This window comes from Quercus lobata, chromosome 8 (genome assembly GCF_001633185.2).
Source record: "Quercus lobata isolate SW786 chromosome 8, ValleyOak3.0 Primary Assembly, whole genome shotgun sequence".
Lineage (NCBI taxonomy): Eukaryota > Viridiplantae > Streptophyta > Magnoliopsida > Fagales > Fagaceae > Quercus > Quercus lobata.
Window position 1 is genome coordinate 48,996,347 of NC_044911.1, and position 17,823 is coordinate 49,014,169.

Below are 17,823 nucleotides of genomic sequence, written 5' to 3' on the forward strand. Positions count from 1 at the left end.
AAAACTTATGTTAAATAAAATTTAATAAAAAAAAGAAGTTGAATATATTGAGTTATTGACTTAAAAAAAAAAAAAAAAAAAAAAGAAAAAAGAAAAAGAAAGATCAAGCAAATATATGAAGTTTTATAATTTCATTTTACTAATTTTCATATATTAAAATTGTTATATTTTAATTCATTATTAGTTGTTATTATCTATTGTCAATATGGGTAGATGTGACCATTTTATTTTGTTAAGTTTGTATAACTTTTTTATTTTTATTTTGTTGTCGTTATCTATTTGTTGCTATTTTCATATAAAAATGTTTTAAACTAAATGACAAAAACCAACTCACTAGCATTGTATTAATTATTGACCATCAACGGAAAGTCAATTCTGAGCGTGAAATGATTTCAGGGGAAATTGTTTTCCCGTAAGGAAAATGAAATCCAAGTGTTTGGTTCTGTAATGAAAAATAGTCCAGAAAATGATTTTCGGTGTTTGGTAACATTCTAAAAATGCTATTTTCCTACAAAATTTTCACATTTTCTCAGCTCCCAAACCCAGCCAGCCATCATCCACCACATCATAAAAATCAAAATCAAAATCAAAATTAAAACCCATTAAGGCATAAATCAATATCAAAACCATTGAAACCCACAAACCACCATAGCCAACAATCAACCACCCCCAATCGACACTGTCAACACTTAAACTCACCCCCAACCCACCACCACTGAAACCCATGAATCACCCCAACCACCAATCCTCCAAAACCCAAGCAAAAATGTTATTTTACAATAATAAAAAATATATATATATATATATATATATATTTAAGGCAGCGACGGTGTGGGTGGAAGAAGGATGGGTTTGATGAAAGTGAGAGAGAGGACGAAGGTGAAGTAGATGAGAAACTACCTTCACCGGCAGAGGGGCTTGCAAGCACGACGGTGAGGCTGTGGGTTGGGGATTGGGATGTGGTGAAATCGGGGTGGGTTTAGTTGGGTTCATCAGAGATGGGTTTGAGCACGACGGAGAAGCGGAGGCGGTGCGATCAGATCGGCGATGGGTTTGAGCGGTGCGATCAGACCGGCGGGGCCGTGGGTCGAGGACTGGATCTGGGCTTCACCGACGATAGCTCTCTCTGTCCTTCGGCTTGGGCTTGGCGTGAGTGTGAGAATGAGTGAGGAGAGAAATTTTCTGAGGATGGAAATGGTTTGAAGGTAAAATGAAAGTATAAAATGATTTACACTTGTGGGGTGGGTATTTTACGGTTAACGGAAATGATTTTCCGTTTGACCAAATTTTCCATGTGCAACCAAACACACGGCATGATGTAAATTGTTTTCGTGAATCCATTTTCAGCCGAAACAAACGCACTTTAAGTGTCTACTTAGCCAATCAAATGCTTGAACGATCACAAGCCTTACTATTTTCTTGTCTTGAATCACTAACTTTATAAAAAAAGGTTATTATAATATGATAACAATATACACAAAGAGCAAGACTTAAATACAGTATTTAGGTGTTATTCCTTAGGCTCCTCTTTTAAAATTCTGTCATGTGAATTTTTTCTCATGAGATGAAAATGTATTTTTTAATTAAGTAGACACATGACTGAATCTTAAGAGGAGAACTTAAAGAACATCACCTAAGGTACTGTACCTAAGTTTGTCCATACACAAATGTAATAAACTCTCTGTATTTCCTAATTATTAAATTATATAAAGTTATATTATATTTATATTATACAAGCACACATTCACACAAATAACATTATAAAAACAAAACAAATAAATAAATAATGCACACAGTTAGTATCGGACACGCACACACCTGACATAAATTTACAATAAAAATAGACACACTCATAATAGATAAACACTCGCTCTTTACTCAGAGAGAGAGAGAGAGAGAGATATCTGTGATCTGTGATATATATTGTTGTTTGACTTTAGACTAGGCTGATTTGATCAGGTGTGCAATTGCAAAAATATTTTTAAAAGTAAATTAAACAAGTAAAAGAATATTATATATAAGTGGAGTTCATTTGAGCCCCCTCATTGCCATGTAGAGCCGCTTCTGGTACACTCTTTATTGCACCTTCCGTATACATTCTATGAACATTCCGTATACATTCTATGCCTTCACGATTTTAATAGAAACAAGATTTGAAAGGAGTGTGTAATGAGTGTGCAATGGCAACTTAGCCAGTGTATGATAATTATTACTCTTAAAATTCTATTAAACCATTTTTCAATTTCTAATCATACTCCCTATTCAATCTAGTTGGTTTTTTTTTTTTTTTTAAATCAATATTTCGTTTCACTTCTTTTTTTATACTTCATTAATGGAAATTATTCACTACTTGCAAGTGATCTATAACACTATATGACCATCCCTTCCCACCTAATCATACTCCTTATGGTCTCTAATTATTCTCATGTGACCAATTTTTATCAACAATTTTAACGAGATTATGAGAAGTGGATGGATTTGGAATCCACGAGGGCTTTTATATAAAAAATTTATAAAGAAAAATAAAAAGAAAAAGGAAGAGAAATCTAGAATGTCAATATAATTACACATAGGGAGGGCATGGATAGGATTAGGTTATGGGTATCCTTTCTCCATCTTGTCCCTTCTTTGGATAAGAGCAAAACAGGGTGAAAACATTTTGTCATCCCTAATGAGTTAGTATTGGTTCTTATGAAAATAAGAAAAATGAGATAGAAGGAGGAGAGGTAATGCTAAAAGTATGAAGGAGATGAATATATTAGCATTTTAGAGATGATACTAAGCTATATACAAAAAGATTAAATTATATACATATCATTTATATATACACATACTTGTGGACATTGAGAGTGTATGAATCTTGTAGTTTCCGGTTTGTTTTTCTATTGATGTTGGAGCCACTCACAAACCTGACTATTAGTGTCCTCAACAAAACAAATGTTATATGCTGATTTTCAGATGTTATCTAATTCAATTGATGCAGTCCCAAACTTAATTGATTTTGAGATGTTTTGAAGTGAAATATTTTGAGCCATATGCCAATACTTTCCTCAACAAAACAAATGTTATATGCTAATTTTGAGATGTTATCTAATTCAGTTGATGCAGTCCCAAACTTCATTGATTTTAAGATGTTTTAAAGTGAAATCTTTTTCAGAAAATGTTTTTTTATTTTCAAGTGTTTGTTTACAGGTAAATCATAGTCAAACTTATAAAATATTTTCCGTTGATAGTAAAAACCTTTATAAAAATTTGTAAAATGTTTTATCTTTGAAAATTTGGTAAAACATTTTCAAAAAACACATAGTGGCTTCCCCCCTCCCATTTGGTCGCTAGGTCACCAGTCTGGTTTTCGGTGACCAGTGCTATCAATTCGGTGGCAAGAGACGTATCACTGGCAATCAAGTGGTATGAGACACCTCACTGGTGATCTGTGCTAGCGATTTGATGGTTGGAGATGCCACACTGACGTCCAATGTCGGTGGTCCAGTGGCCAAAGATGTTGTGCTGCAACTGGTGTTAGAGATCCAATAACCGAAGACGTTGTTTTGTTGACTAGTGTTGGCGGTCTAGTCACCGAGATATCACTCCAATAGTGATCGTTGACAGTCTGGTCCCCGAAGCCACTGTTTTGACTACCAGTTCCAATTGTCTGGTCGTTGAAGCCACCGTTCTAGCTACCAATTCTAGTGGTCTAGTCACCAGACCTCTGGCACTAGCAACTTCGGTGCTGAGCCATTGATTTTGCCATTTTGGTGCTTTGCTTGAAAATTTAAACTTACCATACTAAACACGTAAAATCTTTTATTAAAAGTATTTTACTTCGAAACATGAGTTAAAAGGAAAAGCAACTTCAGACCTTATCAACATATTTACATTGATTTCAGAACAGCATTGACTAAGAGAAAGAGAGGTTTAAAGGAGCAACAAATAAAAGAAGATTGGGCCGGCCCGAACAGTGGAGCAAGAAATGCGGTCGCCTAAGGTCTCAAGTAAAAAAAAAAAAAAGCCCCAAATTTTAACCAATAAGGTTATCTATAATCAATAAATAAAATAATATTTTCTTACCAGATGAAAAACAAATAAAAAATAGAGAAAAATGCAATGTCCACAATATTTTTTACAACATTTTTACAATTATGCTAAGTAGTAGATTGTTACAACCTGTTATTGATGGCAAAAAAATAATTATAGTGATATTTTCAAAGAGAGAAAAAAAATAAGAATAATAATATTGTAAAAAAAAAAAAAAACTTAAAACCTAGAATTTGTTGTAAAAAAATATTGTAAATGTTGTATGTAAGGACACAATTTGTGACGACCCATAATAATATTGGGTTCGCACGTAATAAAGGCCCAAACAATATCATTTGTAGAGCATGGGTTTGAAAGGTTAGGCCTTAGACACCAGACGGTGGTTTTTTTGGTAGTGTTCATACATAATTAAATCGTGTTCGCCCTAGGAGTCTTTCTCCTGGAGGCGGGCTGGGAGGTTCTGGTTTTTGGCCATTTTTCCCAGCCTCCTTCTTGGTGCATTAACCTTCACATTATATAGCCCTTCTTGATTGATCTTAACCCTGCACTTGTTAGTCAGGCAGGAGCCTACTTCTGTACCCATCCCATCAGCTGTCCCTCCTTACTTTCTGTTAGTTGCGATGATCGAAGTCACCCTATCTAGGCGTCTTTTCTCATTAACATGGTCAGGACGCTGGCGGGTGCATTTAATGCGGAGGGTACGTATTTACCCTGAACCAGTTTTGCACCGTACCCCCACATGGGTCACATTCTACTCGCATCTCCTTCAGGGGGCTTTTTGGGGGCGTCCTTCATCGAGATGTTGCTCTTCCCCTTGAAGCCCTGGAGTGCCGAGGATAGGGTCGTCTTTGGCTGTTCCCCTCGACACTTCGGCCTTTCCCCATTCGTCCTCGGCACATACCCTCCTCGGCATGGGTCCCGAACCCTAATAGAGCGTGGGTCGGATCATAAGTTCCCTACTTCTGTACCCATCCCATCAGCTGTCTCTCCTTACTTTCTGTTAGTTGCGATGATCGAAGTCACCCTATCCAGACGTCTTTTCTCATTAACATGGTCAGGACGCTGGCGGGTGCATTTAATGCGGAGGGTACGTATTTACCCTGAACCAGTTTTGCACCGTACCCCCACGTGGGTCACATTCTACTCGCATCTCCTTCAGGGGGCTTTTTGGGGGCGTCCTTCATCGAGATGTTGCTCTTCCCCTTGAAGTCTTGGAGTGCCGAGGATAGGGTCGTCTTTGGCTGTTCCCCTCGACACTTCGGCCTTTCCCCATTCGTCCTCGGCACATACCCTCCTTGGCATGGGCCCCGAACCCTAATAGAGCGTGGGTCGGATCATAAGTTCCCTGGCCCCACATTGTACTTATAAAAAAAATAAGAATAATAATAAGAGTTTAATTAGCAAACTTTTACTAGTTCTCATCTCGAAGTCCACTACCAACACCATTTTTTTATTTATTATTATCAATCTATCATATCAACAAGTATGAAATATTTTGTCAAATTTTTTCTGTTTATAAAATTTCTAAAAAGAGAAAAAATTCTACGTAATTTTGCATATAATCAATTTTTACCATAGGCCCTCAAATACATTAAACCGCCCCTACCGACCTCCAAGCTAATGCAATATTTAACTAAATTTAGCTACTTATCAAAAAAAAAAAAAAAAAACTAAATTTAGCTTAAATTATTAATTTAGTTTCTTAAAATCAAAATAAATTGCTAAACAAATCAAAAAATACTTTTGTTGCTCAAAAAAAATAAAAAAATACAATAAAAAGAATTAGATTTAGAGTAATCAGAAAAAACAGTGTTATTCAATCCCAAAAAAAAGGAAAGACAGTGTTAGCTAATAGCTTCACGCATCGGCAAACGGCAAATACTATTTACCACTTCGGCAGCCTCATTCATTTCCCGAACCCGAAGACACTCACAGGTCTCACTAATCTCTCTCTGTCCATTCTAAATTCTCTCTTTTGGTTTTGAAAATCTTTTCCTTTGATTTCTTTCCAACTCGGCTGTTTGTTTCTGGATTTGAAAATGAAATCAACCTACCACATTCATTTTCGTTTGATCTCTTAGGTTTGTTCTGATTAATTTTAATTTTTACTTTACTGAACAATTTCAATGGATCTGATAAAGAGTGGTGTCTTTGATTGGGATGAAACTCATATACTTTCATTTTTATTTATTTATTTATTTTTGGGTTTTTCTTAAAGGGAAATTTTGTTGAAACAATTTGACTCATATTGGAGATTGTAGTGTTTAATACTGTAATTTTCTTTTAAGTCCTTTTGATTAGAATTGTGGAAAATGAAATGAGTTTGTTGTGTTGAGCTGAAGATATGAAATCATGTTAAGAATGTTATTGTATTTAGGTTTTCTTAGCATTTAAAGGAGTTTATGCATTTGGGTATGACAGTATTCATTTATGTTGACAATCGTATTTTTTTATACTTGGTATGTCCAAATGCTGAAATGTGAAAAACCCATTAATTCTTTTATCCTTTTTTTTTTAATATATTATTAATAGTTTAATACCCATTTACTTAGGATTTGTTTTTGTTACATGGGTATAATTCCTTTTGTTCAAAATTGGGATTCTCAAATTAGGGGAGCAAGAGAGATGATCATGGTTTCAGTAGGGTACTGAAAAATTATTTTCCCTTTATAGAAAGAAACGGGAAGGTTTTTTTTTTTTTTTTTTTTTTTTTTTTTTTTTTTTTTTTTTTTTTTTTTGAGAATCAAAGAAACAGGAAAGTTGTATGCTTCAAATTCTAGAATTTTTTTTTTTTTTTATTATCTAAATAATGTTTGCTTCAGTGAATATTGTCAAGGGTATACATAGGCCATGAAATGATCTGCACAAGTTTAGGTATGACAGTCAAATTGCAAATACTAGTTTAGTAATTGCATCCAGTTTGTGTGTAATGCTACTGCATGTTTGAGAGTCTTATGATTCTCTTCTACATTTTGCAGGGTTTCACTTAGGCAGGGTGTCGAAGATTGAATATGGAACATTTTGATAGTGGATCAGACAGTGTCAGTCAAGTGGAATTGACACCTCTAATATGTGGACTTCCAGATGACATTGCTCTTTTTTGCCTGGCAAGGGTTCCTCGAAAGTACCATATGCTCCTTAGGTGTGTTTCAAAGAGATGGAGAGACCTAGTGTGCAGTGAAGAGTGGCATTCTTACCGCCAAAAGCATAAACTTGATGAGACTTGGATTTATGCTTTGTGTCGAGACAAATTTGAGCAGGTTTGCTGTTATATGTTGGACCCCAATTTATCAAGAAGATGTTGGAAGCCCATTCAAGAACTTCCACCTCGCAGTTTGAAGAGAAAAGGCATTGGTTTTGAGGTTTTGGGTAAGAAACTCTACTTGTTGGGTGGCTGTGGATGGTCTGAAGATGCTACCAATGAAGTTTACTGCTATGATACTTCGAGGAACACTTGGAGTGATGTTGCTCCATTATCAACTGCAAGGTAATACTCTTTATTGCAGTACAAAGTCATTTTGCACAGTGGCAATTGAAGTTTTCTCTAGGTTCACTTGATCTTCACTTTCTGAAACAACACTTTATCATGGATTTATGGAATCCTTATGCATTTTGTTCTTCATTGGCAATAGCATTGGCCATTTGTGAGTTGTGACTTCTGTCAACATTGAGAAATGCTGAATTTTTGCATTCTTTTGATTGTAAATTCACAAAATAAAGACCTTTATTTTCTTGAATCTGTGGGGGAGAATATTGGACAGCCTGTTACATCCTTTTTGTATTTTGCCATATATAATTACTAGTAGGTATTTCTTTTTTAATTTTTGGGGGTCAGAACTGCAAAATGATCCATTAATGAATTGGGCAAGTTCTCCTTTGAAAGTCCTGTTTTAAGGGTTTGGGACCAAGAGAAGAAGAACCCCGGTGTGTGTGTGTGTGGGGGGGGAGGGGGGGCGGCACGGTGGGGTGTTGTGCAAGGTTAGTTGAGGATTAGATTTTAAAAGTTTTAATTGCTATGACCAAAAAACTCTGGTTATAGACTGTTAGTGTTTATTTTTGTTTTATGTAGTGTTTATGCATTTTTAAGTTACTTGCCTATTAATGCATGCACACTGGTGTATGTTTTTTCATCACTTTTGTTCTTCCTTATTTATCATTTTCTTTTTCCTCGCACTGGGATACAGTAAATCATCCTTTAGTTTCTATGTATTCAGGTGTTATTTTGCTTGTGAAGTTCTAGATGAGAAAATCTATGCCATTGGTGGGCTAGGCTCAAATTCAAGCAATCCAAATTCTTGGGACACTTATGACCCTTGCACAGATAATTGGAAGTCTCACTCAGATCCAAACATTGTTCCTGAAATTGAAGATTCTATAGTCATGGATGGGAAGATTTATATTCGATGTGGCACTTCTGCTGTAACTTCTCATGTGTATGCAGTAGTTTATGAACCATCAAGCGGCACGTGGCAACATGCAGATGCTGACATGGTATCTGGATGGCGGGGTCCAGCAGTTGTTGTGGATGGGACCCTATATGTATTGGATCAGAGTTCAGGAACCAGGCTGATAATGTGGCAAAAAGAGACTAGGGAATGGTTACCAGTTGGGAGGTTGTCAACTTTGCGTACAAGACCACCCTGCCAGATGGTTGCTATTGGGACAAACATTTTTGTTGTAGGAAAGGGGCTTAGCACTGTTGTGATTGATGTTGGTAATGCAGGGAATATGGGAGGGGTGATGATGAGTTCTACTATTTCTAAAATTACTTCTGATGATGATGTAATTAGCTGTAAATGTTTAGCAATTTGAGATTCTGTTGTAACTGTTCTTAAACTAACCGCTGTGAGACTCTGAATGTGTCACATAATTACACGTTTAGGGGCACATTTGGATGCCCATCAGAAATGAAGATGTAACACTGTATCTGATTGAATATTGGATTTCAGACTATATTGTATTTATACTTTTGTCCCATGTGGACATTGTTCATGTTGTGTTAATTGGTGTGTAATACTTAGAAAATTGCTTGTGAACACTTTTTTCGTTTCACCATATCTGTGGAACCCCAGTCTCTCTCTATCTGTAGTTTTTTTGGGTTTCTTTTTTCGTTGCATCGTATCTGTGGAACCCCAGGTCCTCTCTATCTGTGGGGTTTTTTTGGTTTCTTTGGGGTGGGTGTGGGGACATTGTGTAGCACGATTTTGACATGGACAAAGTTTGGCTATAAACATGGTTAGAGCCTTTGGCTATAAACTCGCAATAGGAAGATGACGTGTCCATGTCATGTGAGATTGGCTCCAGTCAAGTTTGTTGCCTAATTTTATCATTCTGATATTGTATAAATTTGCAGTCTTCGGTTCAAACACTGTCAAGACCGTCAACTATAAGAAGCCTCTGTAGGAATGCTCATTGATTCTTAGGGAGGGATCACCCGCTCAGACATCATTTTTTTCATTTAAGGGGGGGAGACAAAAGTTGATAGCTGTTCGGTTTGTTTCAGCAAAAGGTATTTTTTGAAAAACGTTTTTTAGTACTCTTTGGTGTTTGATATTGCAGTTTGCACTATGCAGAAAATGCAAGTTCAACGAAAAATGTTTTCCATGATCAACAAAAAACAAGTCCAATAGAACCAATGGTAATTTCTCCCTTCCTTTGTTTTTACAGACCAACATTGATTCTTCCTTTGTTTTTACAAACCAACATGTATTGACCATGATCAACCAAAGTTGCGTTTTATACTAATCAAACGGACTTTTTGGGCTGACTTTTTTCAAAACGTGCTTTTTGGGTTGAAAAAGTTGAAACAAATGGGCACTTTTTCCCATTTTATTTTTTATCAATTCCAAATATAAAATCTAGTTGTCATTTTAGACCTCTCAAATAACCTAAAAAACTGGAGATAATTTCTTATTTCAAGTATATTTTCGTGAATAAAAGTTTTTGTTTATATAATCATTTCAAATTACAAGAAATATAAATGATTTTCTATGCAGTCAAATAACAAAAAAATGTTTTTGAGCTCATTTTCAGAGTTACAAGTTACAACCAAATAAAAAAATCAGTCAAATTTTCAGGAAATTTTTGCTAAAAAACAACTCATTTTTCAGAAAACATTTACAAAAGAATCATTACATATTTAGTGAGCATGTCTTCAGAATGACTCAGTAGTCCACAACCCAGGTTCTGATTCTCATAGGTACCTGCTAGCCAACGAACTGTAGTAAAATTGAAAACCCAATGCTACGTTCCATAGACAAATGGAAAACGAACAGAAATAGTAAGTTGGGTAAAATGGAAAGATACATGATCTGACTAGTTCACAGACTGCTCTTAGTTTTTAATATATTTCAGAAGCAAGCAACCCAAAAAATTGAAAGGGGAAGAGGAAAAAATAAAATAAAAAGGAAAGTTCAAAAAATATATAAACATTTGAGAATGCAGCATCCTCTCTTGTAATGCTTCGATGGTTGCAAGTGGTGCTTTGTGAATATTAACAACACATTACGGTACATATCATAAGCGATGCCCTTTGAAATAATTACAGGTACATGTGAAATTCCAAATCCATTCTAGGCGACAACTCTTGCCATTAGATCCCTTTCCTTCCAAATGTAAGCATGTCTTCATTGAGCAATAAAGTTGATCAACCATTGGGAGAATCCCTTGTCATTAATCTTCAAATAATCAACTGATACAAAAAATAACGTGAGAATGCTGAGATTTGGTCAACTAGTCTTTTTCCTCTTAAATGCAGGATGTATGATTCCGTTGTAAGAATCCAATTTGTCAATCTTAGAAATGCACTCTTTCATCCTCTTCAAAACAATAGGCATAGCAGAGACATTACTAGAAATTTTATCTTTAAGTAATTGTAATTTCTCAGCAATCTCTTGATCCTGTTCTGAATCTTGTAGCCCCTCAATAGATTTGACCTGTCCTCCTGCATCTGTATAGTGGATACAAGATCACTGCCTCAAACAACAGATGGATATACTGAACTACAAACAATAGAGGCTACTGAAGTGGTTCACAAGTTTCAAAAGATAGAAGAAAGATTAAATAGAACCATTTTTAGTGTGGAAATAAAGCAAGCAAGCAACACCAGCAACAACAACAATCAAGCCTTAATCCAAAAATTTTGGGTCGGTTATGGACCATCAACAAACTAAGAAGGGAAAAAAAGGTATTTACAGTACACTTGGACATACTGTTAATGGAAATGAACAATGATTTCTCTATCAACATACCACCCAAAAATGGGAAGAATGCTGATGCCTTCAATGAATTCAAGCAAACTACCATTTATGACCAAAACTTGATAAAAGGCATAAATAAAAAGGTAAAGGGTTTAAAAGTAAAATTATATATTAATTTCATTTTTTTCCTTAATTTATAAACTTACAAACATACTGACAAAAAAACACCTCATTAGCAAAAGAAAAGGAAAAAAAAGACAGGTGAACACCTCAATCCTTTCTATTCCATTCATCTTAATTTATCCATTCCTTCTTTTCCGGTAAACTTCCAAGTATAGTGTTAGCAATTCTGTTTGTAAGTACTACACTTCAAGGCTAAAGACAGAGAAAAAGTGCTCCCTTATAAGGAACAGAGTGCATATGACTTTGGAAATAATTTGCGATGCATGTGTCCAAATCAGAGTAATTAGCTTTCAAATTCACCTTTAAATTTATATCATCTCAAGCTCATCACAAGCTTTAATCTCATCTTCGCCATGACCCCAAGTCCCCAACTCGTGTTTATCTGACATATTCATGCAATGTCAACCAATGGCCTGTAATCCAATCATAACATTGTTTCCTGTTAGGAGAGTAACTCCATATGGAAATGATAAGGAGGGTGTCTGTGCAATCTACAACCCATTTGCATTGTAATTTTGTATGTGCATGTATAAGAAAGGGATACAGGGTAACCAAGGTGGATTTAAGAGGCTACTAAAATGAATCATCACCTTCAACAAACAATTATTTGCATAAGACTAGGGGTGATAAAAAAACCTAGCCAAACAAACCCACCCAAACAACATGGTCAGACCTTATGGGTTTGATCGAGTGGGCAGTCTAGTGAGAGGGTCCAGCTTTAAAGGGGATGGGAGTAAATCCAGGTTTTTCTGTTGAACCTTGAGTGCCGCCATCATCACTTCCCTTTGTTGCTCATGGCTGTGCCACCAATTGCCAACTGAAAACCAACCACTCACCGGAGAATGTATTGCAGTTGGCTTTGACCAACTTTTCCAATTGGCAATGGTTGGAAAAGTTTCAAACCCAAAATGCTTGATTCAAGTGATAGGCTGACTCTAAACCCGAGCCCAGCTGACCCATGAACACCCCCTACATGGGGCTAGGATACAGGACATGACTTTTTTCTTGTAAGTCAACTCTTCATTTGGAAGTAGTATTAACCCAAGAATGATGATTTCATCTTTGGTCCCACTCATCACTCACAATTTGGTAATCCTCTCGAACTCACTACAGATTCCATAATCTTTCATCATTTGAGGGTAAACTACTCTTTATATATACGAATCTAATAACAGACTTCATCGTTATTCCCAAGTGCATAACAAAAAATACAACTAATCAACACTAACGCGTTGCTTATATCATGTAAACATACAATCCATCTTTTGTCATTTCCCTAGCAAGAATTCTATAATTCCTTCTCGTCTTTTAGATAAACAAATCTAAAAAATTCAATTTTTGACAGACAAATGACTAACCGAGCCTCTTTGTTGCCAAGAAAGTGCAGTAATCAACCAACCTAAACAATGTATCATCCTTACACCATACTGACAAACAGGTTAAAAATAAAAAATACCCACATTCTAAAAAATTTGAAACAAAATTTCATCATTCAAAACCCTAAAATTCTATCAAATAGATAAATAAAGCCACTGAATTCCTGAGCTATAGACATATTAAACCTAGAGATGAAATTTTCAAATATTTAAAAAAAAAAAAATTATACAGAAGAAAAAAAAGAGCTCAAATTCGAGAAACCCCCTCATATTTTTGCTTTGAGAAAATTAACCCAAAATTCTTCTCTCTTAGATACCTAGAAGTGGGAAATGGTACCTGGAATCGGAGCTCCAGAGGGAGTGGATTCGGATGGAGGAGGTAAAACGGGTCTCTGAGCGGTGAGGACGGAAGTGAAAGTGGACCTGAGGTGGTCGGGTAGAGTGGTTCTGTATTGTAGAAGTTTCTCAGCCATTTGCTTCACATCTCTCTCCAACTCTTCATTTTCTTCTTCTTCTTCTTCCGAGCTTCCCACCCTTCTCTTCATCTCTCTGTGTTGTTGGGAGGTTAGGGTTTTTCAAATTTTGAAAAAAAGTAACAGTTGGGGATTTAATTTTGGGAGCGTAGCGCGCGTATGCAGTAGTGGAGACTGTAATGTAATGTAATGTAAAGTGAATCTGATGGAGAGAGAGGCTTACAGCACACACCTTTCCTCAGCTATACACAACTTACACAACGGCCAAAAGGAACAATTTCTTTTATTTCATTTATTTTATTTTATGGCTTAGATTTGTATTAATACCGACTATTATTAACATTAGAAAAGTTAACCGATGCCATTAAGTGCTAAAGAGATTGGTTTAAGAAGTATTTTTATACAAATTTTATGGAAAAAGAAAAAAAAAATGATATTAAAATTGATTTTTTAAACTATTTTTTATATTTCTCATAAAACTTAAAACTATCTTTAAATGGTCAATTGACAAATATTCTAAGAACATCTATTAATTAGACACTATAAGACCTATGCAATCAAGATGTGTTGTTGAATGGATTCGAGAAGTAAGGAATTTTCAAAAGATGTTAAGCGTAGTTTGGTGCAAATTTAATATATGTATATTTTTTATCTAGTGTAAGATTTTTTTTCCCATTGGGAGACTTAATGTGGTCCATATAGTTTTTATCCAATCATTTAATTTTTATATATTCAATTTTATTTTTATTTGTTTAATAGTAAGATTGATAGATAAATACTCATCCTATTAAGAGTCTTTTCCAATTCATTATTTTATATTTGGTTTTTTTTTTTCTCTATAAAACACTTGAACAACAATGATTGGTGGTATGTTTTAATTTCTTTCACTGTTTGGAATTTGAATTTCTCATATACGATATTAGCTAAAGACTCAAGGTTTGTTTTTGTATTTTACTCACATTATATTTTTCAATGGCCAAATACCCTTTCAAGTAAGGGTGTGAATAGATTGGGTTTAAGTGTCTTTTAAATTCCAATTTTACCTTGTTAGGATAGGTTGGGTTGGATTAGATTGGTGGGTTATTTTTGCATATTTCATACCTTGTAAAAAAATGGACTAATTACTTAAATTCTTTTTATAATAAATTATTACAATTCACTTAATATGCCTATCTATATGTTCAAATTTATTTTAAAAGTCCTTTCTTATCTTGGTATGCATATATGACATTCACCTATGATATGCATGATCAAAAACTCTATTAACAAATTAAAAAGCGCCTACAATTTGCAATAAACTTATTGTCATCTCAGTTAATTCTTCTTATAATTAACCTATACGAATATGTAGATTTGATAAACTTAAGTATGCACTCGAAATTTGCTTAATATCATTAGGATTCCTTTGGTTACGTACACCTTGCAATTAACTCCAGTAAAGTTTGAAAAATCCGTCTCAAGGAAAGAGGCATGTTTATTGATGAATATTAGTATTGGAGCCTGAATTAGCATTGCAAAACTTCCCAGGTTTTATTCAAGGTTTTCAAACCCGGACTGGACCAGGAGTTCGGACCGTGAAAACCAGGAACTAGGATAAAAACCGGTTTTTTAAGCATAAAGAACCAGATTTTTTGTTAATTCTGTGAACCCCTAAAACCGGGGTTGGACCGCACGAACCGGTGACAAGAATCGTGAACCCCTTAGCATTTTTTTTTTTTTTTAATAAAAACAACTTAACACAATTTTATTCTACTAAGTTAAATTATCCATCTCTTACAAGGAATAAAAAATATATATAATTAATGTAAGGACACGATTCGTAACGAACCGTAGCGGTGTGGGGTTCGCACGTAAAAAGGCCCAAAACAATATCATTTGTAGAGCGTGGGTTTAGAAGGCTAGGCCTTAGTCACCAAGCGGTGGGTTTTTCGTGATATTCGTGCGTGTCTAAGTTATCTTCACCCATGGAGTCTTTCTCCTAGAGGTGGGCTGGGAGGCTCTGGTTTTTGGCCATTTTTCCCAGCCTCTTCTTTAGGTTACTTATCTTTCCTTTTATATTTTGCCTGCGTTCATTGTCCTTCGTCCACGTATAGGGTCAACCTTTCCAAGATTGATACTTGTCCCATCAGCCCATATTCAAAGTCGTTGGGGGTGGTTGTAAAAGCCAAAGAATGCGGCTCTGTCAGGTTCAGAGCATTGAATGGCAGTAAGGGCAGCTTTCCCTGGATATTTTAGATCTTTCTTCCAAGTTTCAGTCCTATACCGTTTTTACCCCTCTTTCTGGGGGGGACTTTGGGTCTGCCGAGGACTGAACTGCCCTCGACGGTATACATAGGCTATTTTGTAGAGCTTGGGCCATAGCCTTCCTCGGCTTGGCCTTTGGATTCTCCCCGGGTAGATGGGCCTGGCCCATAAATCATTTGGGCCCCACAATTAAAATCCTTCAAAAATATTAAACTTTACTTCAAAAATTAATTATAAATTTTAATGTTTTCATGATTTTTATTTTATTAAATTTCTTATTTAATTATTAAATATATGCTTGAAAATCATTAAATTTCCCTCACATATATAAATATATTGTCAATTTTGCTAGTTTTATAAATTTAATATCTATATATAGACTTTAATTAATTATTAAATTAATTATGACGTCATCACAGTTCGACTCCGGTTCAACCTAGATTCGACCTCAAAAACCTTGAACCTCTCCCTTTTACGGTTCAATGAACGGTCCGGGTCTGAAAATCCTGGTTTTATCTTCTTTGTAATGTCACTTTCATTGCAATATTGACTATAGGAAAGCTCAATATGTCTTCTTTTTTTTTTTTAATATACAACTTTTTTTATGTACTATTTTAATTATTTTATGGGTTTCAACTGGAGAAATAAGATTCTTGTAATTACTTATTATTTAAATATATGTTATAATATAATTTGTTTTTCTTTTATGACTGGGTGAAGCTCTCAGGGACGGACTGAACCTAGCTAAACAATTCAATCTAGAAAATATTTGTGTAGAAATGGATGCTGAATTTCTTGTTTATTATCTAATTTATCTGTAGAAAATCTTATCCTAGAACCATTGTTATCTAACTACAAGAACCTGATGAAGATGTTTCCTAACTACATTGTGGGGCATGTGTACAGGGAAGCTAATAAATGTACTAATAAACTAGTTAGGATGGGGGCTGATCTTCAATCAAACCACTTTATTTTATATAACCCACCACTTGGTGGAAGACCTGTTGGCTAGTGATTAAGCCAGCCATATTTGTAACAGACTTGTGGTTCTTTAGTTTTGAATGGGCAAAAATACAAAACTGACCATCTAACTTTCAGTCTTTTTCATTTCAGTCCTCTAACTTTCAGTTTTTTCATTTCAATCCTCTAACTTTCAATTGTTGTCAATTTAGTACCCCGTTAAACTCCAGTTATGTACTACCATTAATTAAGCCAAAACGACGTCGTTTTGACTTTTTGTTTTTTAAATAAATTTCGGAATTTAAAGAAAATTAAAAAAAAAAAAGAAAAGGAAAAAAGAAGAAGAGAAAACGTTTAGGGGAACGACGATGTCGTCGTTTCCCTTACCTGAAATCAAAACCCACGCAACGAACTACCACACGCACACGCACGTGGCTAACTTAAATCAAATCAATCAATGAAGGCGGTGGACAAAGAGGCCTTAGCGAAGAAGAAGAAGGTGCAGAGAGCTGAGAAGGAGAGGAAGACTCTGAAGATGCTGGACCATCCTTTTTTGTCTACGCTTCACGTCGAGTTCGAAGCCTCCCATTTCTCTTGCATTGTCATGGAGTTTTGCTCCGGCGGTGACTTGCATTCTTTGCGCCACAAACAACCCCACAAACGCTTCTCTCTTGTTGCATGGGTTTTGATTTCAGGTAAGGGGAACGAGGCCATCGTCGTTCCCTTAAATGTTTTCTTTTTCTTTTTTTTTTAATATCAATTTTTTTTAATTTTCTTTAAATTTCGAAATTTATTATTATTTTTTAAAAGAGACAAAATGACATCGTTTTGACTCAATTAATAGTATGACATAATTGGAGTTTAACGGAGTACCAAATTAATAACAATTGAAAGATAAAGGACTGAAATGACAAAACTGAAAGTTAGAGAACTGTAATGATAAAAAACTAAAAATTAGAGGGTCAGTTTTGCATTTTTGCCTTTTGAATATATTCTTGGCACTGAAAAAAAAAAAAAAAAAAAAAAAAAAAAAAAAAAAAACCCCTAGTTATTTATAATAACAGCTATAGTTATTATAATAACAGCAATAAATCATGCCCCTGTCTGGGTGGTGTAGTTGGTTATCACGCTAGTCTCACACACTAGAGGTCCCCGGTTCGAACCCGGGCTCAGACAATATTTTATACATTACTTTCCGTAAAGTTTCTATTTTTTTTTTTTGAGAAAAATAAAGTTTCTACTTTTTAATTTTTAATATTCATTAATTTTTCATTAAAAAAACTATCTAATCTTAATCTAAGGATAAGTGATTATTATTCTTAAATTGGAGTAATTATTTTTCCTTAAAAATGT

General features: G+C 35.0%; 2 protein-coding genes and 1 non-coding gene across 5 annotated transcripts; 2 read left to right on the top strand and 1 right to left on the bottom strand.

Annotated features, from left to right (window-relative positions):
- The first annotated feature begins 5,855 nt into the window (after positions 1–5,855).
- LOC115958481 (F-box/kelch-repeat protein SKIP4) lies at positions 5,856–9,038 on the top strand. Of its 3 annotated transcripts, none has more exons than XM_031076893.1 (3): positions 5,856–6,116; positions 7,014–7,522; positions 8,250–9,038. In XM_031076893.1, the coding sequence occupies exons 2-3, from the start codon at positions 7,047–7,049 to the stop codon at positions 8,845–8,847; spliced, it is 1,074 nt and encodes a 357-aa protein (XP_030932753.1). In that variant the 5' UTR covers positions 5,856–6,116; positions 7,014–7,046; the 3' UTR covers positions 8,848–9,038. The 3 variants fall into 3 exon arrangements, with proteins under 3 accessions (XP_030932753.1, XP_030932752.1, XP_030932754.1); XM_031076892.1 differs by having other exon boundaries at positions 5,856–5,970; XM_031076894.1 differs by lacking the exon at positions 5,856–6,116 and adding an exon at positions 6,801–6,909.
- A 1,221-nt stretch (positions 9,039–10,259) lies between these two features.
- LOC115954522 lies at positions 10,260–13,479 on the bottom strand. The gene is made up of 2 exons (XM_031072393.1): positions 13,131–13,479; positions 10,260–10,984 (listed from the first exon to the last, which is right to left on the bottom strand). The coding sequence occupies exons 1-2, from the start codon at positions 13,336–13,338 to the stop codon at positions 10,764–10,766; spliced, it is 429 nt and encodes a 142-aa protein (XP_030928253.1). The 5' UTR covers positions 13,339–13,479; the 3' UTR covers positions 10,260–10,763.
- A 4,093-nt stretch (positions 13,480–17,572) lies between these two features.
- Positions 17,573–17,646, top strand: TRNAV-CAC. Its single transcript has one exon. It is a non-coding gene; the product is annotated as a tRNA-Val (tRNA).
- Positions 17,647–17,823: the final 177 nt, after the last annotated feature.

What these genes read in the sequence shown, in the direction of transcription:
- LOC115958481 (XM_031076893.1), top strand. Translation starts at nt 7,047, where the DNA reads ATGGAACATTTTGATAGTGGATCAGACAGTGTCAGTCAAGTGGAATTG. An exon ending in GCTCCATTATCAACTGCAAG is followed by an intron (nt 7,523 to 8,249) that starts GTAATACTCTTT and finishes CTATGTATTCAG; the next exon opens with GTGTTATTTTGCTTGTGAAG.
- LOC115954522 (XM_031072393.1), bottom strand. Translation starts at nt 13,338, where the DNA reads ATGAAGAGAAGGGTGGGAAGCTCGGAAGAAGAAGAAGAAGAAAATGAA. An exon ending in CTCTGGAGCTCCGATTCCAG is followed by an intron (nt 10,985 to 13,130) that starts GTACCATTTCCC and finishes TCCACTATACAG; the next exon opens with ATGCAGGAGGACAGGTCAAA.